Source organism: Giraffa tippelskirchi, chromosome 13 (genome assembly GCF_054371585.1).
Source record: "Giraffa tippelskirchi isolate mGirTip1 chromosome 13, T2T-mGirTip1v1.2.pri, whole genome shotgun sequence".
Taxonomy (NCBI): domain Eukaryota; kingdom Metazoa; phylum Chordata; class Mammalia; order Artiodactyla; family Giraffidae; genus Giraffa; species Giraffa tippelskirchi.
In genome coordinates, this window is record NC_137287.1 from 1,368,638 (window position 1) to 1,394,441 (window position 25,804).

The 25,804-nt window shown below is 51.2% G+C and overlaps 1 protein-coding gene across 16 annotated transcripts in view; it reads right to left on the minus strand.

Moving 5' to 3' along the window:
• The window catches only part of SNX8 (sorting nexin 8), a 60,819-nt gene that overhangs the window by 25,085 nt on the left and 9,930 nt on the right, over positions 1-25,804 (minus strand). For 3 of the 16 annotated variants that reach the window (XM_081552550.1, XM_081552546.1, XM_081552545.1), the window contains exon 1: positions 2,077-2,359. The exons of 7 other annotated variants lie outside the window; for them this stretch is intronic. In XM_081552550.1, the coding sequence (XP_081408676.1) occupies positions 2,077-2,140 (64 nt within the window). In that variant the 5' untranslated portion in view covers positions 2,141-2,359. Of the gene's footprint in view, positions 1-2,076; positions 2,360-14,930; positions 15,031-15,408; positions 15,542-25,804 lie in introns of those variants that run through there. 6 more of the 16 variants (XM_081552552.1, XM_081552548.1, XM_081552547.1 and 3 more) reach the window with 5 other exon arrangements.

Sequence of the window (25,804 nt, forward strand, 5' to 3'; positions counted from 1 at the left end):
TGCCTCCTGCATTACACACAAATTCTTCACCCCTTGGGCCATCGGAGAAATTGTTATGTAATTTTTAAACGCACATGTTTTTGTTGTGAAGAAATACTTCAAACAAACGTGAAAATACAGAAAATATCAGAACCCATATATCCACCGAGATATCACTCAGGAGGACATTGTGTCATTTCTTTGCCGAAAAAAAATTTAAATAAAATGTTACAGACACACACCATCCTCCCAGCCCTGTTTCCTATTTCAAAGTCACCACCCCCCCCAGAGTTGATGGGCACGATTTCCACGAGGTCTGTGCACTTTCTCTACAGAAGAGTCTGGAAAGTCCCTGTACGTCCTGTGTTTCATTACATGGAATCAACACAGCCGGTTTCTTTTCCCAATGGCTGTGAAAACCTTTTCAGATTGAAACGGCGTGCTGACGCAAGGGAGAGCGTCTCAGCCTGCTCAGCGCAGGAAGTTCTCACGGCAGCACAACAGTGCCTGCACAGCCGGCCCCCACCTGCACAGCCGGCCCCCACCTGCACAGACGGCCCTCAGGCCGCGCCTCCCCCGGGGAGAGTGCTGCAGCCTCAGGCCAGCTCCCCGGGTACAGCACACTCGGAGCGAGTCCCTCTGCTCTGACTCCTTCCACGCCACATGCTGTGTGCAGCCCTCCGTGTGGCTCTCGGGGTGTAGACGGCCCACCCTCGTGCTGTGGCTCGGCCAGAGCCCACCACTCACTCTGTGACCACCGGGCGCCCGGGCAGTTTGGCACGCCGCTGCCAAGGACAGGCCAGCGCCGTCGTGTCGGTGGACGCACGTGTGCATTTCTGCGGGGTCCATTCCCAAGAGTGAAATTACTGCATCCTGGGGCTTCATGTGTGCACTTCAGCAAATAACTCCAGTCCTCCACGTGGCTGAGCCAACTGACACTCCCAGCGCACCGGGGGTCCCGGCCGCCTCACGCGCTGGCCATTACTCACTACTTCCCGTCCGGTTTTACCCCCCACCCCAGAAGGCCCCTGACTCTCTAACACCGTCCGCAGTCCATCTGCCATTTTATCTCGGTTTCTCTCCTTTTATGCTCTGCAGTCTCTGAAGTTATTAAGACTGCTACCTGCAGACACTGCATAATGACTCAGGGGCAGAACTAACAGTTCCTTAGCCACGCTCCTGCTAACTGCTTCCAAAAACAGCACGAAGAACATTGCCGGGCACGGAGTACTTGGCTCTATTTTTCATTCTCTCCTCACAATCAGTTCCTAGAGAATTCTACATTTTTTTCCTGCTAACAGACACTTCCCCGAATGGCTTTTATGCATCCACATGAACCACAGCTACATCGCTAACACAGCTCTTCAGACCCCACCCTGGAGAGCAACCACCGTCATCTCAGTCATCTGTGTTTCCTGTCAGCACCAAAGGGCAAAAGGAAAAGGGCTTTCCTGCTGGCTCAGGGGTAAGAACCCGCCTGCCCATGCAGGGGACACAGGTTTGATCCCTGGTCCGGGAGGCTCTCACGTGGACCAAAACTACTGCGCCCGTGCTCCAGAGCCTGGGAGCCCCAACTACCGCGCCCGCGTGCCTAGAGCTCGAGCTCCCCAACAAGAGAAGCCACCACAGTGAGAAACCCGGGCACCACCACGCAGAGTAGCCCCTGCTCGCCGCACAGCAACGCAGACCCAGCACAGGCATAAATCAACAAAGGAAATGATGTTTAGAAAAAGAAAAAAGAACTAAAGCTTCCTAAGTGAGGATCAGAATGACAACCCAAGAACAGCTCTTAACGTGAAGTTTCCTCAACTCCAGCACTGCCCCCCCCAAAATGTTCATCTTTTTCAGCCAGGAAATGCTCCTGCCCTCCTGGGCCCCTCTCTCCAGCCACGCTGGCTTCCAGAGCCACCCCTGAACACAGCTCACATCTGCTGGCCTGGGCGCCCCGGCCGGCGGTCTCTTTGGCCAGGGTTCCCTTCCCCAGAAACCCACCATCCAACACCACCTCCTTGGAAACTTGGTCCCAAGTCACTCTCGATGACGCTTCCTCGGTGACAGCAAGCTGCGCCCTAACCGCCCCCCAGCCAGAGCTCCCACCTGAATCCCACTCGCCTCGTCCACCAAATACTGTCCATCTCCACGGCAAGAACAGAAATCCCATGAAAGCAGGCCTTTTTGTTTACTTTGCTCCTAATTAGTAGCCCAGCAATTAAGACCCGCGTCTAGCACAGAGTAAGTGCTCAATAAGCATTTGCTGACGCAAAGCAGGAATCGAACTCCCAGGAGCAAGAAAGCCGCGAGGAGAAGCCAAGGCCTGCTGTGTCTCCCAGGCGGGACGAGCTGACGCCCTCCCCACCCCACCCCCCGCCCCCATAGTGGCACTCGGGCCTCCCTGGCAGCAGGAACCCCGCCTCGGTGAGCTGCAGCGACAGGAAGAGCTGTTCACGGCCGTCACCGAGCACGGCCACACGGAGCCCTGAGCAGTGACATCCTCACCCTGGCCTATCTGCCCACCCGCCAAGGCCTCTCTGCCAACTTGCAGCTATATCCGTTTATCTGCCCAAAGAACGTAAGACAAAAACCCTGATTCTATAAGGCTGTATTGGCCCTGTGAATAACCAACCTACAACGCAAGAAAAGGATGGTCCCGCCTTCCTGAAAAGGTTGAAGTGCTTTCGCGGGCATGCTCACTCACTCAGTCGTGTCCGACTCTTCGTGACCCTGTGGACTACTGCCCGCCAGGCTCCTCTGTCCATGGGACTTCCCAGGCAAGAATACTGGAGTGGGTTACCACTTCCTTCTCCAGGGGATCTTCCCGACCCAGGGATCGATCACATTGCAGGCAGATCGTTTACCGTCTGAGCCACCTGGGAAGCCATTAGGTGTTTTCATATTCTGCTTTACATATTCATTTATATTTTGAAGCAAAATATAAACAACCTCTTACAGTCCATCCAAGCCCTCTGTGCTTACTAGTATTTTGGGAATTTCCAAACCGAATCCCCTCCAGCCTCAGAAGATCAATGCAGACGCGGCTTCACCAGGGAGTGCTCGCCGAGGACCCGCCGGAGTGTCTGGTCTTCGAGGTCTCGGGCTGGCCTGAGTGTCCTGGCCGAGCTCCTCCTAACCCACCTGGTTCACAGGTTTCCCACACACACCACGCAAACCCCCTCAGGGAGCTCTCACTCCGGGATCCTGCCCAGCACAGGAGGGGCACACACCATGTGTACCCCAAAAGTTCTGCATGACGACTGACGGCCAGGTTTCCAAACAGAAGAACACCACCGGGCACCATCCCCACACCAAACACAACTCATCCAAGATGGACCACGGCCCCAGACGTCAGAGGTGAAACTGTAAAACTCTCAGCAGAAGGCACAGAAGTAAATCTCTGTGACCTGAGGTCCCACAAAGCCTCCCTAGATATGACCCCAGAAGCACCAGCAGAAGAGACCAGCTGGACTTCATCACAATCAGAAACCACTGGGAATCTCCTGGCGGCTCAGGGGTAAGGGCGCGGCACTCTCTCTGCCAGGGCCAGGTTCAATCTCTGGTTGGGGAACTAAGATCCAGCAAGCCACACAGCGCAGCCAAACAACAACAACAGCAACAACCAAAAAAAGAGCAAAAACCAAAAACCTATTGTGCTATAAAAGAGCATCAAGAAAGTGAAGACAACCCACAGAATATGGACAAAACTAGGTATCCCATAAGGGACTTGAGCCTAAGATACATAAAGAAGACTTAGAACTCAAGCTTTTAAAAAAGACAAACTAATCTTAAAGGTTGGCAAGTGATCTGAATAGACGTTTCGCCAAAGGAGATGCACAAAAGGCCAACAAGGACGTGAAAAGACGTCCAACCGCTCGGGACCCCACCCACTGGGGTGGCTGTAATCCAAAAGGCAGGCAATGAGAAATGCTGGCGAGGTCGTAGAGAACCGGAACCCACGCACTCGGCGGCGAAGAAGCCCAGCAGCTAACCTCAAGAGATTACACACAGGCTGTGAGCCGACGACGTCACTCCTAGGTGGACGCCCACGAGAAATGAAACACCGTGCCCACACAGAGACGGGCGCAGGGGTGCTGGCGTCAGCGTTAGTCACAACAGCCCAAACGTCCATGGACTGAGGAACGAATAAGTAAAACGTGAATTATCCATACAACGGAGTATTACTCACCCATAAAAGGAAATACTGATTCAGGCCACAACACAGATGAACTCTGACAACACTGCGGAGTAAAAGGAGTCGTCACTAAGGCCTACAAAGCATCAACGCGTCGCTCTATTGATAACAAATTTCAAGAAGAGACAAATCTACAGAGACAGAAAGACTGGTGGCTGTGTAGTCTGGGGGATGAGGCGTTTGGAGGAAAAGCGGGGGGACTACTGACAGGTACCGGATGACGAGAATGTTCTAGAATCAACCATGGTGAAGGCTGTCTACCTCTCAGGGTACGCTAAAAACCCCTGAGCTGCACACTTGAAGCGGGTGAATTATGTGCTACGTGAACTATACCTTAACACAACCTCTAAAAATGCCTGATGAACTCCTTCTCTGCAGTTCCTGTGAACACCAAGTATCCTCCCACCCCGGGACGGAGCCTTGAATACAGACAGCTCGCACTCTGAGAGGAGGTGTCTGCTAAGAAGGAAAAGACCATCCACCTGCAAAACCCCCCAGGTGGGTTTCAGCCACCAGTGAGAAAAGCTGAGCTGGGGACGCTGCCGCAGGAACGCCACGTGGCCGCGCTCAGGGCCCTGTGGGCCCCCGTGGTGTCCACGCGGCTGTGAAGGTGCAAGTCAGTCGGAGCAGACGCAGCCGCTAAGTACGGAGAAACCCCTCAATAAAGCGTTTTTCCCTGTCCTCCTCCCCCCACGGAGCCAAGAGCAGGATGCAGACGGTCACCCGGACAGCTGTGTGCAGGGTCGACCACCGCTGAAGAGGCATGACCAGTGTCTGAACCTTCTGGCTGCTTATGTAACGTCTCCTGCAGACACTCCAAGTAGATACTCTGACCTCATTTTACAGATGTGAAAACTGGAGGCCCCCCGGCAGCAAGGCCGGCCAGAGGTCAGGGTGAGCCAGGTGACTCGTGGGGCCACAGCCAACGCCAGGTGAGGGGACTCACGGGGCCTCATTCGATGCCCACAACACACAGGGGAAAGGGGGCACGCCACACCCCTGGGTCAGAGGTCGGGGCGTCTCGGTGCACACGGCTGACTCCCCCGTGACTACGAACGAGCAGCCCAGCTCTCTGCACTCAGTTCTCTCCTCTCCGAAATGGGGACAATACCAGGCACGCTGCTGGCTGACGGCAAGAATTTTAAAGATGCGTTTGTGTGTGAAAGCACACAGCACAGCGCCCGGCTTTTACAGGACGTGTGCCCAGACAAAACCGCAGACTGAAATGGACTGCTGGCCAGGGGACGCTGGTCACTCAAGCACTGGGTCCCACGGCGACGTGACTCCCTAAATCCCACGAGAACCCCCAGAGCACAGACCGCCCGGCCCTCCAGTCCGGGCACGTGAACTACTGACGTTCACGCCAACGGGGCTCCTCTGGCTGTGAGTGGCCACTCCTCCCTGCGGGAGACGCAAGGGACCAAACCACACAGAGGGGGAAAATCGCTTGTTTCCTTAGGACATCACAAAACTGAAGCCCAGTCCCGAAAGGAGCCACCTATCAGATGGTCCCCTCTGACCCGGAGACCCCTGCTTCTCAGGAGCCTGACAAACCTGCTCTGGAAGGGATCGTGGAATCTGCTCATCAAAGTCTCCCTGGGTCTCTCGCTTCTGGAATGCTTTCATGTGGGGAGGCCCAGGGACTTTTTCCAGAGTTTAAAAAAAAAAAAAAAAACTATTTTAGCTAACTCGGGAAATCTTGGAATAACTGAGAAAGCAGAAGTTCAAAGTTCCAAAAAGAATACTCATCTCTGTTTAACTCAATTCAATCTGGTTTTGGTTTTGTTCTTTTTTAAAAAAAAAAACAACCCTCCTCCCAGGCCTAGATGGTTTCGTCTAAAAGTGACTCAGGTTTTCTAGGATCTCTGGACGTGAAAGTGAACATATTCCAAAATACCTGGCAGACTCTGTCTCTGGATTCCAGCGGAGGTGACGCAGAGAACCTGCATTCGCAGCCTAACTCAGTCCCTCTAATAAACCCCGAAGCAATCACCCAATATTATAAGCCAAGTGACATACAATTAAATTCACTTAAACAGATATTTATTGATCACCAGGAATGAGACAGGGCCCCTGCCTTCCAGCTGCCTTCGGGGTAGACAACCAGGAACGCAGTTAATCAAGCAGAACACGGAACGCCTCGGAAACTGGCATGGACAAACCAGGAACTGTGAAAAATGTCACAGAAAGAAAAATATTGAGTCAGTTCTCCCCCAACAGCTAAATCCGCACTGAAGGTGGAGAGCCGGTTCTCCAGGCAAGGAAGGCTGAGCTCCCGTCTAGTCATGCCCGCCCCGAACCCCAGAACTGGAGAACGTGGCTGAGCCGAGCACCCCAAACATGACGGGGACTCAGCCCGAGTTTCACACACACCGGACAAGAGCCATCACAGCCAACGCCACGGGAACAAGCCCCCTCCGATGCCCCCTCCCCAGACTGGACTCAGCCTCACGGGGGCGGGGCGCCCCGCGCCCTCACTGCGATCCACGAGGATGCGCCCTCTGGGCAGCCGCTCCCTTTTTGGAAAGAGAAGACCGCACACCTCACGAGGGTCTCGGGCGGTCTCCACAAGAACAGGATCCTGGAACCTCCTTCCTCTCAGAAAAACCCTCTGAGGACCAAAGGGTCTGTGCCTGGGACTGGCTGGTTCCGACAGTCAGAAGCCGATCCTCCAGACAGGCTCCTGAAAGGGGCCCGTGGCGCAGACAGCGGGGTTGCAGTGTGAGGAGGTCAAACCCGACACGTGGCCGGAGCCAGGCGCCCGCGGGGACTCCAGCTCGGCCACCACCCGCCGTAGGTGCCAGGTGAGTCACGGTCTCTGGGTGCCTTGGTAAAGTGGGGCGGGTGAGACCCCTCGCTGCACAGCGTTACTGCAGGATTGTTAGTTTACGCGTCAGGCACAAGGAAGGCCTTGGCCATCACTACACACAGCACCCCCGCCCTGCACAACCCCCCCGCCAAGTCCCTCCACCAGGGAGGTGGGGGACGGGATACTCTCCCCCCCAGCAGAGCCCCTCTCAGGGGAACAGAACCCCCACAGCGTACGGGGATACCTGAGCCTCTTAGACTTCCACGGGACCCCGACTTCAGTGTCCATCCCACGAGGACGCGCGGCGAGCAGAAGCCACCCCAAGATGAGGGCCTGCACGCACGCAGCCCGGCCTTGGGTCCTGAAGAACTGACAGCGCAGTCTCAAACCCCCCTTCAGAGTGGAAAGCCAGCCGTGAGTGGTCAGCTCTCGGAAGCCCCAACCACCCCGCCACCTGGACTGGAACTTCCCGGGAGCTGGGAGGTGCAATTACGGTTCTGCAGATAACGAACTGTGCCAAGTCAGGAGTGTCCCCCAACTCCGTCCCAGCACAGGGCTTCTGCAGTTCCAACAGAGGTGACATCCCCAGACATTCCTCCTCCCAACGCACGGATGCCGGAGGCCCTGGGGCCCCTTCCTGCTGGTCCCAGGGGCCACGTGAACATCTGGGCTTGCCAGCGGGCTGGGCCAGTATAACCAGACACAGGCATCGGAAACAGTGGAGCCAGGAATCTCCTACTGATGAACTGCACGGTTCTCCTTTGGGGGCGGGTGTTGACACAACAAAACACGCACTTCGTTATAAATAGATCTGCAATATTAACTAGAGAGTAGAAGCCGAGAGGCCAAAACTCCTACAAAATCATTTTCAAACAAGATCCCTAGCGCCCACTTCTGCCTGTCAAGCTGTGTTAATAGCAAATCTACTTAACGTCACAGGATCTGGGACACGCTGGGGTTTCCCTGACACTTTTCTCCTGGGAAACAGACACACAGGCGTGTACAATATCTAAGGACAGTTTTATGTATCAACACACATGTTTGACCCACCCAGGTCAGAAATGGAAAAGAGCATTGCGGGGACTTCACTCCGCGTGTCCAACGCAGGGCAGCCCCGTCCCATCCCTGGTCAGGGAACGAGACCCCAGAGGCCACAATTAAAGAGTTCACATGCCGCAACTAAGATCCGCTGCAGTCAAATAAATAAATAAAAAGATTAAAAAGCTAACAGAGCACTGGGGTCCTGGAAGCCCCTGTCCTGTGCCCTCGCAGGCCCTCCCTTCTCTGACCAGAGGTGACCACAGCCCCATTCTCACGATCTCTCCCTTGCTGCTCATTTATCACTTCACCACCTGCATAAGCGTCCCCACACAGCAGAGTCTGACTGCAGGCTGTGAGCCTCATATAAGCAGGAATCTTATGGTGTGTCTTTTTTCTGGCTTCTCTCAAACACCCTTAGGAGAGGCCACGGGGACTCAGAACTTGTATCTGCAGAAGGTCACTAAGCAGGACACAACCAAGGTCACCTAAGGACATCTCCCCAGGTCTCAAAGTCTAACACCGGAGCTTACTGAACCACAGCTCCACACGCACAGCTGACAGCAGCCATCACCTCTAGGCTGGGGAACTAGTTTAGCAGGAGAGAGGCTTTGTTTACCAAATGCAAGCATCAGGACAATTTTTAATGTTGACTCCAGGTGAAGGATCACATTTTACCACCTTCGCACTCTACAAGCACACACACACACTCCTTGATTCATTATCACACAGACCTCAAAGAGAAAAGCGTGAGAACGCCTTAGCAGTGCAGAATAACATTAAGGGAACCGAGCAGACAAGATGTAAATACAGCCTGAGGTTAACTATGTCCAACACATATGCACAGGAGCAGGAAACAGGTAAAATCAGCGGTTGTGGGCTCACGGGTGATTTCTCTTTTATAAGACGCTAGTATTTGTGGTTACCTTACTTGTGCAACCTTCTCCTCAAAGTGCAGAATCACACGCCACACGAAATCTCACTGGTCCGGTTACCACTCATTCATGAGACTCGTAGGCAAGAACGTCACTGGCACAATGCTGGTTAGAGAGTTTTGGAAAGGCACGTCTCAATCCTTCCAGAGCGGCCTCCAGACCTCACACCAACTGCCCCGGAACTCATCAGTCACGAATCTTCACCTCACACGTGCTTAGTATACCCACTTCAAAGTGGGTAAGAGAGCTGACAGACCCTGAACCCCAAGGGCACGTGTGTCCTCCTACAACCAGGCCAGCTGGAAACAGCGCCAAGGGTGGCCTCAGCCTTTCCTGGAGCTCCACTTGCGGAGCACACCCACCCTGTCCACATGAGGTTTTAACACAGATCGTTGTTGCTGGTCAGTCGCTAAGTTGTGTCCGACTCTCTGAGACCCCATGGACTGCAGCACGCCAGGCCTCTCTGTCCATTACCAGCTCCCGGAGTTTACTCAAATGTCCATCGAGTCGGTGATGCCATCCAACCATTTCATCCTCTGTTGCCCTCTTCTCCCGCCACCTTCAATTTTTCCCAACATCAGGATCTTTTCCAATGAGTCAGTTCTTCGCATCAGGTGGCCAAAGTATTGGAGCTTCAACTTCAGCATCAGTCCTCCCAGTGAATATTCAGGACTGATTTCCTTTAGGATGGACTGGTTGGATCTCCTTATTGATGCTTTCCCCAAGAACCTCTACCTCGAGTCTGGTTATGATTTCTTAGCTATTCTACAACGAACACATTCAAAGGATGGAAACGCTTCAGTTCTTCAGAGGGTAGCATGGTCAGGGGTGCACTCTTGGATCCCCGAGGGTCCAGGCCGCCAGCCTGCTCACTGGGCCTGGGTTCTAATCACTGGGGCAGCTCATCTTAACACGCATTGCAGGCCCTGGGGAGGCCACTCCCATCTCTCTGCATCTCACCACTCCAGCCTCTCCCATCAGCCTGCACACTGCAGGCCAAACATCTCTTTTTCTCGTGCATTTTTCTTGGGAAGGAAAAAATAAACCAAAACCAAATTCCCCTACCAGAACACATCACTTTCTTGCTAACCACAAATTCTGGCAAAACCTGCTCTACGTAGGAGAGATTCAGTTCCTCTTTCTTCAGATGGACACATTTTACCTTGCAAATTGTGTGTCTGTGTGAAAGAGAGAGAAACAGAGTTCAAAGGGCATTAAAGCCAATTTAAATAATACTCGCACAGCTACCATTGTCACCAAACTAACATGTGATCCTATCCTAAAAACACTTAAGATAAAAATGTAATTCTAGGGAACTTCCTGGCGGTGCAGTGTGTCAGGACTCTGCACTCCTACTGCAGGGTCCCAGCTCCATCGCTGGTTGGGGAACTAAGATCCCCATGCTGCAAAAAAAAACAAAAACCCGTGTAACTCTATTCCAATAGCAGAGACCTGTCTCCATTAGCAGATGCTGGGATGTAAAGAAAAATAATGGTTTCTGCCCCCCAGGAGCTAACTACAGAAATGTGTGTGATGGAGGGAGAGAGATGGACAGGAAGGTATTTTTTTGCCCCAACGAAGATGGTACTTTAAGGTATAATTTAATCTGTCAAATGCATACATCTCAAGCGACAGCTCAGCGAATTGCCTGGCAAATGTGTCTGGGCAGAGCGGCGGCAGCGGGGTGGTGGTGGGAGCACAGGGGGCATGGAGACCACGGGGTGGGCCGTGTGCGGAGACCACGCGGGCGCACAAAGGGCTCAGCGGCCGGCGGCAGAGTCGCTGGGAGGAGGAGCAGAGTTCAGGTCTGACCCCACAGAAAGCCAGGAGGACCCCCACCCCAGGTTTGGGAAGACAAACAGCTCAGAGCTTCCTAACCAAACAGCAGGTATGGCGTGCGTTCAGCAAGGGGCTATAGCAGAAGTGAAGCCGATCACTTAGGACAAGGCGCTTTCACTGCCAAGGTCTAGAGTTCAACCCCTGGTCAGGGAACTAAGATCCCAGGAGCTATGAGGCGCAGGGAAGAAGGAAAGAAGGAAGGGAAGACCAAGTTTAGGGCTGCAGGGTTGTAGGAAAGCAGGGCTGGGACCCACTGGTAATCTGTATTTTTATCCAGTATGACGCAATTCCCAAAATCAGATTAGACAAGCAAGCACCTATCACACTCATTCTTAGGCACTCCAGGGCATCATCACTGAGCTTTATAACCTCTGAACAGACCCTGAAATAAATTCTCAGGCTGCAGTCAGAAAACAGGGTTCCAGTCAATCAGCTATTTTGATGGTTATGACTTTAATATGAAATCCACAACAGGTCTAAGACCAAAATACAAAAAGAACTACTACAAAGCGAAAAAAAAAAAAAGAACAATCCCGTAAGAAAATGATCCAAAGATAAGAACAGTCAGCTCAGGAAGGTCATACAAGATCAAAGTATCACAAGAAACTAAACCTCACTGAAACAAAAATTAAAACAAAAACAAAACACGTTCTTAATTTCTCTAATGCTGAAGGAATTTTTTAAAAAAAAAAAACATGGCATTTAATGGTGATGAGGTTACAGTCAGAAAATGCATTGCTGTTACAGGTATAAATTGGTAACAGCCGTCAGAGAGGATAATTTGTCAGTATTTGTTAAAAAAAAAAACAAAAAACAAACATGCAACTGTGCTTCCCTGGTGGCTCATGGTAAAGAATCTGCCAGCCAATGCAGGAGACATGGGATCGATCCCTGATCCAGGAAGATCCCACATGCTGCAGAGCGACCAAGCCCGGAGTCACATGAATCTAGCTGTGCTCTAGAGCCCAGGACCCACAATTACTGAACTGTGTGTGCCAGAGAGCCTGTGCTCCGCAACAAGAGAACCCACCGCAATGAGAAGCCCACGCACCACAACGAGAGAGTAACCCCTCGTTAGCTGCAACTAGAGAAAAGCCCAGGCAGCAAGAAAGACCCGGCACAGCCAAAAATAAATAATCTTTTTTTAAAAAAGTGTGCAACCCCATGACCCAGCAATTGCACTCCTCGGGGTATTTAAGGCAGAATGCGGGTGTGTGCTCAGTCGTTCAGTCGTGTCTGACTCGTGCAATCCTACGGACTGTAGCCCACCAGGCTCCTCTGTCCGCGGGATTTCCCAGGCAACAATACTGGAGTGGGTTGCCATTTCCTCCTCCAGGGGATCTTCCTGACCCAGGGATCAAACCCAAGTCATCTGCATCTCCTGCACTGGCAAGTAGGTTCCTTACCTGTGAGCCACCTTGGGCAGCCCTTGTGGCAGACTAATGACCTCTAAAGGTACCCACACCCTAATCCCAGAAAACTGTGAATCTGTTAGATTACCCAGTCAAGGAGAACTAAAGGTGCAGATAAAATTCAGGTTGCTAATCAGCTGACATCAACATTGGGAGAACCCTATCGGATTACCAGGTGGGCCCAATGTAATCCGAGGGGTCCTTAAAAGTGGAAGAAGTGGGCAGCAGAAAGAGTCCGAGACAGGACAGGACAAGAAAGGTGCGGCCTGGGGCAGCTGGAGCCAGGGGGTTATCAGTCAAGGAATGTGGAAGGTATCTGGGAGCTGGGAAAGACCAAGAAACGGCTTCTCCCCCAGGGCCTCCGGATGGAACACAGCCCTGCCCACAGCTAGATTTTAGCTCAGGGAAACCTGTTCTGGACTACAGACCTTCTAAACTGTAAAATGATACATTTCTGCTGGTTAAGCCACTTTGTAGTCATTTTTGTTACAGCAGCAGCAGAAAACCCATACACGACCCTAGGGAAATTACAGGCCAGAGGCACAAGGAGGTGTACGCTGTCTGAGCACACACGAGTATAAACACACACACAGGGTGAGAGGGTCCATCCCAAACTGGTTAGAGGTGCCGAGTGCCCATCGACAATGTTCTCAGTTGTGTTTGCTTTTTTTTTTTTTTTTTTTGTAAGGGAAACGTAATTGTCTACGTATTGCAAAATTGAAAGTTAAATTTTTAGGAAGGGAGTTATCATTCACAGCTTAAGCTTCCAGGGATTAGAATATAATACGATTCTTGGGACTCCCCTGGTGGTACAGTGGATAAAAATCTGCCTGCCAATGCAGGGAACACACAGGCTGGATCCCTGGTCTGGAAGGAGCCACATGCTGCACAGAAACTAAAGTCCATGCTCCACAACTGCTGAGCCCACCTACTGCAACGACTGCAGCCCACTCACCTGGAGCCTGTGCTCGGCGGCAGAGAAGCCGCCACGAGGGGCCCGCATACGCCAAGGAAGAGCAGCCCACTTCGACGCAACTGGAGAAAGCCCTCTCACAGCAACAAAGACCCAAGGCAGCCAAAAAAAAATTAACTTTAAAAAAAAATTTTTTTAAACATTCTTAAGGCTGAAAACCACAGTGAACATCATTTGACAATCCCAAAGGCACTACAAAGACCTAGACCCCCATGGTCCCCACAGTTAATACTAGTAGTGAGCTATGGCTGTGTGGACAGAACATCAGAGAAAACGAAATTCACTGTATATCCGTAAGGCACAACTTCTTCAACAGTCAAAATCAACCTTTGCTCAAGCGTGAAAGACACACATATCATATTTGGATACAATTTACTCTCAAAGACGTATTTTCTGATTGCAGCCCATCTAACCACCCTCCCCACCCCAACATACCCTCTTAGTATTGCCCACTGTGGGCAGGCCACTTACCTCTGGGTTTTAGCTTTCCCAGTTTAAAAAAAAAAAGTGCTTTTGTTGTTGTTGTATTTTTCCTCTACCACGCCACCTCCCTCAACTGGATGCGTAATGTTAACAAGATCACTGCGGCCGCTAACAAGGCCAGCTGCCGGTGTCAGAGAGCGGAGGTGGCTGACACCATGACAGCAGCCAGCGGGTGAGTCCTGCAGGAACCATTCAGGCTGTCCTTGCACCCGCAAAGACAGCCCCGAACCACCACCAAACCACACATCCAGTGACTGTGAACTGCTTTACAATCCCCAGGGGAAGAAGCATTCCTGCTCAAACACTGCCTCACATTTCCAAACGTGACCTGGATAAGGAGTCCAGTGTGGGCACCTGATAGAGGCAGGCTGACCGGCCCATGCTGGACTCAAACGTGTGACCTCCTGAACACAATGTTCTAACCATGAGCACGAGCCATCACATGCTACCCCTTATAAAGCTACAAGTGAAAAGAAAAATAAAGACCAAGGGTGGGGAGCGGCGGGTGCGGTGTCTAAAGGCAGACTCACCCAGGGTCTTCAGGGCAAACAGGCCAATCCAGAGCACTGTCCAACCCCACTCAGGCCCCCAGCAGCTTCACTCCACTCCTACCTCCTTTTCTCCCTAATGAATCAACCGTCTAACCAGCCCTCTAGGACTCACTTTAAGCATGACCTCCTCGGGGACACCTTGCCAGACCCTCCAAACGGAGTTTCCAACTTTGTGCCACCACCACCACCACCACCACCACCAAGAAGTTGCAGTAACTCACACCCACATGTATTCTCCAGTTGGAAGACTAGAAGGGGTACCATCTAAATGGGCCATCCTAGAAAAGCCAAGCCTCAAGCATGCTTCTCAGTGTTCACGCTCACCCACTAAGAAAAGCACTTAGGGAGAAACACGGCGGGCTGGCCGAAAAATGCCCACGTCCTGAGCCGCCACAGTACGTGCCAAGGCCCGGCAAGTCCAGGGACACGAGGCGGGCAGGTGGGCACGCAGGAAGCGCGGGGCGGGCGGGTCCTGCGGCCACGAGGGACCCGGACAGTCCCGGGGAGACGCAGGCAGAAGCGCGCAGAGAGGCGCTAACCCGGACAGGTGCTGGGGTTCTGAGCCGCGGAGCCACGCGCCCTCCTGGGCGTGGACCGGGAGGGGCCGTGGGAGGGAAGGACCCAGCAGGCGCGGGGAGTCCGGGGCCAGGAAGCGAACCGAAGGCCGCAGGGCCTCAGGGAGCGCGGGCCGGAGCCGCGCGGGGCCTGGGGGGTGCCTGCCATACCTGCCGCTGGCGGGTCCGCCTCCTCGTCCGCCTCCGCCTCAGCAGCTGCAGCTCCGGGCGCGGTGGGCAGCGGGTCCATCGCGCCGCCGGTCATGTGAGCGCTCGCCACGTGACTTCCTCTGCTCCCGCCGGCCTGGGCCCGGCCCCGCCCACGCCCAGGGTTGGCCCCACCCACCCCCGGCCTATCCCCGCCCGCCCCGGGCCTGCCCCGCCCACTCGCGGCCTCGCCACGCCCACGCGCCGGGTCCGCCTCGCCCACTCCCGACGTCGCCCCGCCCACTCCCCCCCTTCCCGCCCCGCCCCGGCTCAGCTGCCACGCGGAGGGCAGGTGGCGCGGTCCAGACTCGCGCTGAGCGGCCGGCGTCCGCCGCTCCTCCGCTGCAGGTTCTCTGGCCGCTCCCTTGCCCGCCCAGTCAGTCCCCACCTGCCCTCACTCAGGCCCCCACTCACTCATTCATCCATTTGTCCTCACTCTCACCCTCTGGTCCGCTCGCTCGCTCACTTCCTCGTTCGTCCGCCCGCTGGTCCATCCGCTTGTTCGTTCACGACTCGCTCACCCGCTCACTCAGCCACCTGGTCATTCAGTCGTTCACTCACTCACTCAGGTCTCCGGACTGCCCCCTGGAGGCCAGGCGGGCCTGTGCATTTGGTGCCCTCCCCTATCTGGAGGACGGACCGGCCACCGGAGTGGAGCGAGTGTCCCGACTTCCAGAACAAGACTGTGGGAGCGCCGCACAAGAGCGCTCCCCCAGCCCTGGCCGGGTGAAGGGATTCCGGGATGCGCAGAGCCTCAGCTGAGGCTGGAGGAATGAGGAATTCGGCAGGAGGAGGGAGCGGGTCCCCACAGGCCCCGAGGCATCGCACAGCTGCAAACGCTGTGGTCTTCCTGGAGCTAAAAGCGGAGGCCTAAGAGGAAGCTGGAGCGACTGGTAGGGCTCCGTTAGGGAAGGCCTTGTTCCCAAGGTAAGGACCGTGGACCTCCTAATACCGGGACAACTGTCAACGCCCAGGGAGCCGGTAACACCAATCAAGAGCCCAGAGCCCCAGTCAGGGTCCTAGGAAGGACCCCCTTTCCCAGGGAGTTAGTTCTCCTTGCTACAGCCACGGGACATCTATGTGAGCAGACCAACAACGATGCTGTCCCCCAGCACAGCTGAGGAAGTGGTGTGTCTCTTCCAGAGACGGGCATGTAGCAGCTTTCCCAAGTCCCAGCGAGATGCGGTTTCCTTCCTTCACCGCAGACTTCCTTTAAGCTGGTTTTGCATCAAATGATGTGCTCAGCACTTTCTCCCCTCCCAAGGCGCCCGCGCACACACACATACTGTCATCTGTTTCCCACTCCCTCTCTCTCCACCTAACTTCCTGGAAGTATTTGCCACTAGATCATAAGATCTTTATTCAATGTTTAAACACTCACTGCACCTTGAAAACGGACACATTAAACAAGTATACGGTTAGACACTGCACAAGAATAACAGCATGCGTGCGTGCTCGGTCACTTCAGTCATGTCTGACTCTTGACCCCATGGACTGCAGCCTGACAGGCTCCTCTGTCCATGGGATTCTCCAGGCAAGAATACTGGAGTGGGATACCGTGCCCTCCTCCAGGGGATCTTCTGACCCAGGGATCGAACCCACATCTCTTGCATCTCCTGCCTTGGCAGGTGGGTTCTTTACCACTAGCACCAGCTGGGAAGCCCCACGAATAACAGCGTATTAAATGTATTCTTTTACTTGAACACCTCTGACATGGTCAGGCAGCCTCTATTTTAGTTCAGTGGTCTGCATCTTGGCTGCAGTAATCACCTGGAGCATTCAAATATACTCCACCTGAAGCCCACCCTCAGAAGTTCTGATTTAATTGGTCTCAGGTATGGTCCAGGCTTGGGATGTTTTTTTAAGCTCCCTGGATGATGCTAAGGTGAAGCCCAGGTGGAAAACCACTGCTCTAAGTTGAATGTTTGTTTTATTCTTGCAAAGATCTCTTGAGCATCTGCTCGGTTGGGAATTTTGTTTGGCATGGGAGAGAGGAGTGAGGAACACCACACAGGAGAGGTCCCCACCTTCCAAATTTTCCAATGGAATTGATCAGAGGAGCAGAACACAGCAGGATTCTCACACCACACAGAGCACAGTGGGTGCCGAGGGCTGCAAACATGGGCGCTGTGGGAGGAAAGATGAATAGCTGGTTCCAATTTGACAGGCTGTGAATGCCTCCAGGAGAGGGAAGTCAGCCCTTACGAGCTGTGGGCTCCACTACCAGATATCGCTAACAGTAAGAGCATGCTTGGGAAACACGCATCGAAATATGTCTGCCTGTAATGTCTTTAGATCCTCGCCAAAGAAGTCTAATCCTTATGCTATTTCTGTTTCATTCAGGAAATGGTAAATAGAAAATGGAATTTCTGCTTTTTTAAACCCTTTGATTAGTGGCACGAATTCAATTATATTAAGACTGTTAATGTTTTTTGAGTCACTTTTATCACTTTCCCTTCAGGAAAATGAGAACTGTATAAACAAACTGATGGAACTTGGAACGCAGAACACTGAAGTTGGGATTCACCGTGCAGGTGAACATGCAGAAAGGGGCTCTTACCGGTCATCCTACAGAGATGCAAGCACCTCCAAGTCCTACTAAAGACCTTTTCAAAGGGCCACTAAAATGCCTGGAGGAGGACATCCTCCTCACAGTTATGAATAATCATCCATGTGTTTGTCAGCACAGGCTCGATCACGCTGCAGTAACAATCTCAAATCTCAGAGGCCAGAGACAACAAAGGGGCTGTATTCACCATCAGCCCTCAGAAACCCAGGATAAGAGGGCAGCCGCCACCTTGAATTCCTGCCCTCCTGACAAAGGGAAAGTACTCGGAGCGTTTAACTGCTCTGGCTCAGAATCGCCACAAGGCTTCTACTCACGACTCATTGGTCAGAACTAGTCATGGCTATACCCAACCACAAGTGGAACACTTTACCATGCCCCTGGAAGACAGCCAGCCAGAAACGCCTGATAAACAGCGCTAAATGCTAACCACACTAACCAAGCTAACATTTACCGAACATGCCTATCATGTACTGAGCACTCTTACATATGCCTTTTACTTAGAAACTCATCGACTCCTCACAATAAATCTAGAAAATAGTGGTATGATTATCTCCATTTTGGCCAGAAAAGTTCAACCCTCTAAGACCCCACAGCTAGTCGATAAAAGATCTGGGGTTCCAACCCACACTGTCTGGTGCCAGAGACCATCCTCAGAGCCCCTGCAGCACTTCCCCTGCGCTATAAAGCCAGCAATTTATCTTCAAATTTCCTAACCCGCAAATTCTGCTCCACCCATAACCCCTTGTTTCAGGAGGCTGGTAGGGAAGCTGCCTATGGCTCTGTAAACCATAACGTAGGAAAGAGGAAGGACTCTAAAAGTAGAGAAAATCATAATAATTTCATTATTAATATCAATCATCCCAAACTTTTTTTAAAATACTTACTAGGTTTCAGGCATGGTGCTAATTGATGAACCGGTATCATTTCATGTAATGCTGTGACAGTCATGAAACCCTCTCCTGACACTGGCTTACCTGCTCAGGCAGTGCCTCTCCAGTACCCATTCTAAAGTTCCTGCCTGGGGCAGTCCAGCGGTTAAGATTCTGTGCTTCCATTGGCGGGTGCAGGTTTAAGCCCTGGTCAGGGAACTCAAGTTTCCATCCCCGGTGGAGGAACTAAGATGGTCAGAGAACTAAGATCCCACATGTTTCGCAACGCAGCCAAATAATAACAAAAATGAATAAATAAACATTTAAAAAATAAAATTGCTACCTGGAGTCAAGGGGTTTGCTCACATCCCCCATGAGCCCAGGAAGCTTTAAATAGCTCAAACAAGTTGGCTCTCCTCACCAAAGTTTATTTTGGGGGTTTCTGGTTTTTTTTATTTGGCTGTATGAGATCTTGGCTCCGACACCAGGGATTGAACCCGCATTCTCTGAACTGGACTTCCCAAGTGGCCCTAGTGGTAAAGAACCTGCCTGCCAGTGCAGAAGACATAAGAGACTAAGGTTTGATCCCTGGGTCAGGAAGATCCCCTGGAGAAGGAAATGTCAACCACTCCAGCTTCTTGCCTGGGAAGTCCCACGGACAGAGACCAGCGGGCTCCAGTCCATGGCATGGCAAAGAGACGGACACAGCTGAGCACACACATACACATTCTCAGCCACTGGACCACCAGGGAAGTCCCTGTCCTAAGTCGACTTTGGACAAGCTACTTGCTTCAGTTTGCTCACATGCAAAACGGATATATCAAGATTACATGCTCCAAAAAGTTGCCCTGGCTCAAAGGTAAAGTTTTAAATAAGAGACTTCTTATGACAAGTACATTCACTCTGTTCCCCAAACAGAAATGCTAGCTAACGTTTTACCCCCAAACTATTTTTTATTACATAGCTGGATTCAAAAGCAAGAAAGAGTGCCCCATAGGGGGAACTTTAAGTTACAGGGATGAACAAAAACTGAAGAAAACAACTCACAGAGCTTTCAGAAATGATACAAGGTCCTAGGAACTTGGGTTAAGGCAATAGGAAGGCTTAGGTCCCAGCAAGCACGGGAAACAGACCTGAACGTCCTAGACATAAGCAGGATTAATGAAGGGCTGACCTACTAGCCTCCAGAAGCAGCCTGGGAGCTGGCTGTCCACGGTGGACCAAGAGTGGAAAAGGAATAATCCTTGAGGCAATCCCACTCCAAGGTGTTTACCCACAAGAAATGAAAGAGTATGTCCACCAAAAAAAGGCTCATTCCTAGAAGCCGCACGCAAAGAGCCGAAAATTGGAAATAACCCAAATGTCTATTAACAACAGACTGGATGAACATATTGCTGTGGAGTCGTACAATAGATTGCCACACTGCAGTAAAAACAAAAGTACAAAATACTACTACGAGTACTGGGAAGTGGGGTATTGCTATGACAAATACCTGAAAACGTGTAACTGACTTCAGAATTAGGAAATGGGCAGAGCCTGGAAGAATTCTAAGAAGCACAATAGAAGACGCCTTGGCTGCCTTGAGTAGACTGTTGGCAGGCACATAGAAAGTGAAAGTGAAAGTCGCTCAGTCGTGTCCGACTCTTTGCGATCCCATGGACTATACAGTCCATGGAATTCTCCAGGCTAGAATACTGGAGTGGGTAGCCTTTCCCTTCTCCAGGGGATCTTCCCAACCCAGGAATCGAACCCAGGTCTACCCGCATTGCAGGCGGCCTCTTTACCAGCTGAGCCACAAGGGAAGTAGGCATATGGATGTTAACAATTCTACTAACTGTGGTAAAGAAAACCTGTATCATCTTAGATGATGATACTTAAATTGTCATAAACAGACTGTCGGCAGCAATAAGGACACTTCAGCTGAGGCCTCAGAGGAAATGAGGAACATGTTGTTGGAAACTGGACGAAAAAGGGATCGTGTTCTATAGTGACAGAGAGCTTAGCTAAATTGTATCCTACAGTTATATGGAAAAGAACTTATCCAGGTTGCAAAGTGAAAGTCACTCAGTCGTGTCCGATTCTTTGTGATCCCAAGGTCTGTAGCCTACCAGGCTCCTTCGTCCATGGGATTTTCCAGGCAAGAATACTGGAGTGGGTTGCCATTTCCTTCTCCATACATGGACTGTACGGTCCATGGAATTCTCCAGGCCAGAATACTGGAGTGGGTAGCCTTTCCCTTCTCCAGGGGATCTTCCCAACCCAGGGATCGAACCCAGGTCTCCTGCATTGCACCTGGATTCTTTACCAGCTGAGCCACCAGGGAATTCCAAGAATATTGGAGTGGGGTAGCCTACGAGGCTCACTGTCAGAAAAGTGTGCTTTGAAGAGAAAGCCACGGCTATGGCTGAACAGCACTTTTCTAGTGCCCAGAAAGGAACGGAACGTCACAGTATCCGGTGACACAGAGGGCTCTTGGAAGAGATTAGGTCTCTTTGAAGTGAAAATAGATGGAATTATCCAGGAAAGACCTGTGGATGAGCCCCTTTTCCAGTGACGTCCATGGAAGAGCCATAGGTTCCTGAGCATGTTATATCAGTAGAAATACTGCCAGCTAGGACGGACAGGGACAAAGAAAGAAGAAATGAAAGAAGGCTGCCTGACCCTCAAAATTCTACAGGCAGGAAACAGCCTCATAATACTACTCAGCTGCAAACATGTGCTAACCCCTTGATGAAAAAGCAAGAAGGCTGAGGGTGGGGCCGTGGGCCCAGAGGGCAGAACAGGAAGCCACAGAGGATAATTCCTAGGCCTTGAAAGCTGAGTGTGCTCCATTGGATTTCAAAAAATTAACATTTATTTATTTACTTGGTGCACCAGGTCTTGGTTGCAACACACAAGATCTTTTTAATTTTTTAAATTATTTATTTATTCATTTGGCTGCATAGGTCTTCATTGCTCTGTGCAGACTTTCTCTAGTTGCGGCGGCGAGTGGGGGCAGCTCCTTGCTGAAGTGTGTGGGCTTCTCGTTGTGGTGGCTTCTCCCGCTGCAGAGCCCAGGCTCCAGGCGCACAGGCTTCAGTAGTTGCAGCATGCGGGCTCAGTTGTGGCACAAAGGCTGAGTTGCTCCCTGGTATGTGGAATGTTGAGAGTCCCTTGGACTGCAAGGAGATTAAACGTCAATCCTAAAGGAAATCAACCCTGATGATTCATTGGAAGGACTGAAGGTGAAGCTCCGATACTTTGGCCACCTGATGTGAAGAGCTAGCTCCAGTGGACATGAGTTTGAGCAAACTCCAGGAGATAGTGAAAGACAGGGAAGCCTGGTGCACTGCAGCCCACGGGGTCACCAAGACTTGGACACGACTTAACGACTGAACAACAATGTGGAGTCTTCCCAGACCAGGGGTCAAACCTCTGTCCCCTGCACTGGCCAGCGGATTCCTACCCACTGTGCCAGCAGGGAGTCTACAAGGTCTTTTTAGCTGTGGCATGTGGGATCTAGTTCCCTGACCAGGGATTGAACGTAGCCCCCCTTCATTGGGAGCACAGAACATTAGCCACTGGACTGGCAACGAATTACCTGGATTTCAAAATTGCTTGGGACTGCAATTCCTTTTCCATTCCTTCTCCCGTTTTGAATAGGAATGTCTGTGACTGTTACCTTATACCTACCAGTATTGTATTTGGGGATTAGATCACTTATTCTCTAAGTGCACACGTGGAAAGGAATTTTGCCTTAGGATGAATCACACACTCAGTCCCACCCATAGCCATTTACGTTACTCAAATAAGGAGTCTTGTGACTTTTAAGCTAAAGAGATTTCGATAAGATTTTGGACTGAGTTGATGCTATAGAGGGTTGAGACTTCAGAAGATGTTGAGATGTGATGAATGGTTTTTTTAGTATTTATTTATTTGGCTGTGCTGGGTCTTAGGTGCAGTGCGCAGGATCTCTGATCGCCCTCATGGCGCGTGGATGTTCAGTTGCATGTACACTCTTACTTGCGGCAGGTGGAATCCAGTTCCCTGACCAGGGAGGGAACCTGGGCCCCCTGCACTGGGACTGTGGAGTCTTAGCCACGGGACCGCCGAGGAAGTCCCGAGGACTGCCCTGAACTACCTGGGCTGGTTTGATGTCATCATGAGTGCTGCACAGGAGGAATCGTCAGAGACCGTCAAAGCCAGGCAGAAGGCCGCGTGATGTCGAAGGCAGAGACTGAAGTAACGGAGGCATGAGCGCAGGAATGCCAGGAGCTTCTAGAAGCAGGAGGCGGCAGGGAAGGGGTTCTCTACTGGAGCCTCCAAAAGCAACAGTCGTGCCAACACCTAGGTTTTAACACTATGAGTCTTATTTCAGACTTGTGACCTCCAGATCTGTAAGACGACATTTTTGTTGTTTCAAGCCATTAAATTTGTGGTACTTAATGCCACTGAACTATACATTTTTTAAATGGTTGATGTTATGTATATTTTACAATTTAAAAAGAAAAAAACTGAAGACTCCCTGGTGGTCCGGTGGTGAAGACTCGAGACTCCCAGTGCAGGGGGCTTGGGTTTCAATCCCTGGTTGGGGAACTAAGAACCCACATGCCTCGAGGTGCGGCCAAAAAGAAAAGGAAAAAAAACCTTCCTCGTGTAGAAAATGCCTAGTCCATATGGCTTCTCTAGTGAATTCTGTCGAACTTCTAAAGGAAAAAGTAATAGCGATCTAATGCAAGCAGAGCATATGCCAGGGACGCAGTGTGGGTTTCAGTATTTAAAAAATCAGTGTAACTCATCATATTAACTGAAGACCCATATGAGTATCTCATATGCAGAAAGTATAAATTGCAGAAAAAATAATGCAGATAAATTCTGAGAAAATTTAACACCCGTTCACAATTATAACTCTGCAAACTAGGATGATAAGGAAACTTCTTCCTGGTAAAGAGCATCTCTGAGAGTGTAGCACTACCATCATACATCAAGTGGAAGACTAGACAGTCTCCCCCAGGACTGGCAATAAAGCAAGACGTTCGCTCTCCTTCCACTCAGCGTTGACTGGAGGCCCCCGCCTGTGAAGTAGGCAGGAAAAAAGGCATCAAGATTGGAAGGAAGGTGCATATGGAAGCATATTTTTAAAATGCTAAGGAATCTTAAAAACAAAAACCCAAGTTGAATGAGAATAACTGAATTTACCAGGAATGTAGGACATAACACCAACACATAGAAATCTACTGTATTTCTTTTTTTTTTAATATTTATTTTTATTGTGTATTTGGCCGTGCTGGGTCTTAGTTGTAGCTCGCAGAATCTTCAGTCTTCGTTGAGCATGAGATCTCTCGCTGAGGCCTTCCCACTCTTACTTGTAGCATGTGGGATCTAGTTCCCTGAACAGGGATTGAACCCAGGCCCCCTGCATTGGCAGCATGGAGTCTTAGCCACTGGACGCCCAGGGAAGTACCAACGGTATTTCTGTACAGTATCAACAAGGGCTTCCCTGGTGGCTCAGTGGTAAAGAATCTGCCTGCCAAGGCAGGAGACACAAGTTGGATTCCTGGGTCGGGAAGATCCCCTGGAGAAGGAAATGGCAACCCTCTCCAGCGTTCTAGCCTGTGAGATCCTGTGGACAGAGCCTGGGTGGACTCCAGTCCACGGGATCGAACAACAGTCAGACACAACTTAGTGGCTAAACAACAACATGATAGCAACAAACAAATGGAAAATTAAGAAACAAAACCATTTCCCCAATTCATCTTAACTCACTGAAGGAAGAGCATCAAGAGGGAACCCCAAGGTGAACCGCTGACTGTGCGTGGTTACGATGTGTCAGTGTGGATTCGTTCTTGGTAATACACCCACCGTTCTGGAGACTGGTGCTGATGAAATGGGGGAAGTAATGCCTGTGGGGGTGGGGTGCACATGGGGATTCTCTGTATCTCCCTCTCAATTTTGTTGTGAACCTAAACTTCCCTTAAAAATAGTCTTAAAGAAGCTATTCCCCCACTATTATTACTTAACTGACAAAGACAGAGACATTAAAAGAAAATCACCTTAATACCAAAATCAAACAAATATATCACAAGAAAACTACAGATAATAGTCTTCATGAACACAGACACGGAAATCCTTAGCAAAACAGAAGAAAAGAAAACAAACTGTAAGTCAGTCCGATCCAGCAATACATAAAAAGAACTTCAACCAAGTGAGATGCTAGTTTGGTTTAACGTTTCAAATCCATCAGGGTGACTCGCCACGCGTATTCCTTTCCTGGGGCTGCCCTAACAAAGCGCCGCAATCCGTGTGACTTATCAGAACCACAGAACTGTACTGCCTCGCAGTTCTGGAGGCTTGAAGTCTGAAATCACGTTGTTGGTGGTCACGGTCCCTCTGAAACCTGTCGGACAAGAAGCCCTCCTTGCCGCTCCTAGCTTCCCGCGTCTGCCGCAGCCCTCGGTGGTCCTGGCCTTGTAGACACATCACGAGGCTGCCTTCTCCCTAGGCGTCTGTCTTCTCCAGGCCTTCTCTTTTTCTTACAGGGAAGAACAGCTGACTTACAGTGCTGTGCCAGTCTCTGCCGTACTGCACAGCGGCTCAGTCATGCACACATATACATTCCTTGCTCTTTTCCTGAAAAGGAAGTCTGAGTGGCCAATAAACATAAAAGACGTTCAACCTTAGTCTCGAGTCAGGTCTGCTGACACCTGTCAGTTTTTGACCATATCGCATGTGAACCTGCTTTTCCATGTTTGAGGAATTCCTTCCTTTGCGAGTCCCCTGACACCCCTGGAGGTAAAATGTCAGACACTCAGTCCCAGCGGCGCCCAGCCCAGCCAGGTCCTGAGGCAGAGCAGCCTCCGCAACGGTGATAACTCACGGCAGCCACGCGCCTGCACCCCACATCTAGCGGGGGATAGGGGCTAGGGTGCAGCTCTGACATCTGGGACCCAGCGTTGTCTTCACTGCCCGTTCTTGGCCTGGTCCACACACTTCTGTCTGCTCAGCTTTGAGCCTGGTTTCCCAACCCTCTTGGAGATGTTATCTACTTTTAATAACTTCCTTTTCTGCTTAAATCAGAAATCCACTTACATCAGGGAAATGCAAATTCGAATAGCAGTGAGATAGATACCCTTTCATGAACAGGAGATGAAGAGAAACAGAAATACTCCTACACTGCTGGAGGGGGTGCGAATGCTGTGGAGGACAACCTGCTAATGTCTAATAAATCGGAATGCAGATGTCTTCTGACTCAGAAATTCCCCTTCTAGTCGTGTCCTCTGATCTACGGTCGGGGGTGACAAATGCAAGTCTCTTCACGGCAGCGCTGTGTGTAACACAGACACCAGCCTGCTTCGATATCAGCGTGGAATGAATGATCAATTGCAGCGTATTCACACAACGATGGGCTAGAACAGCAGGTA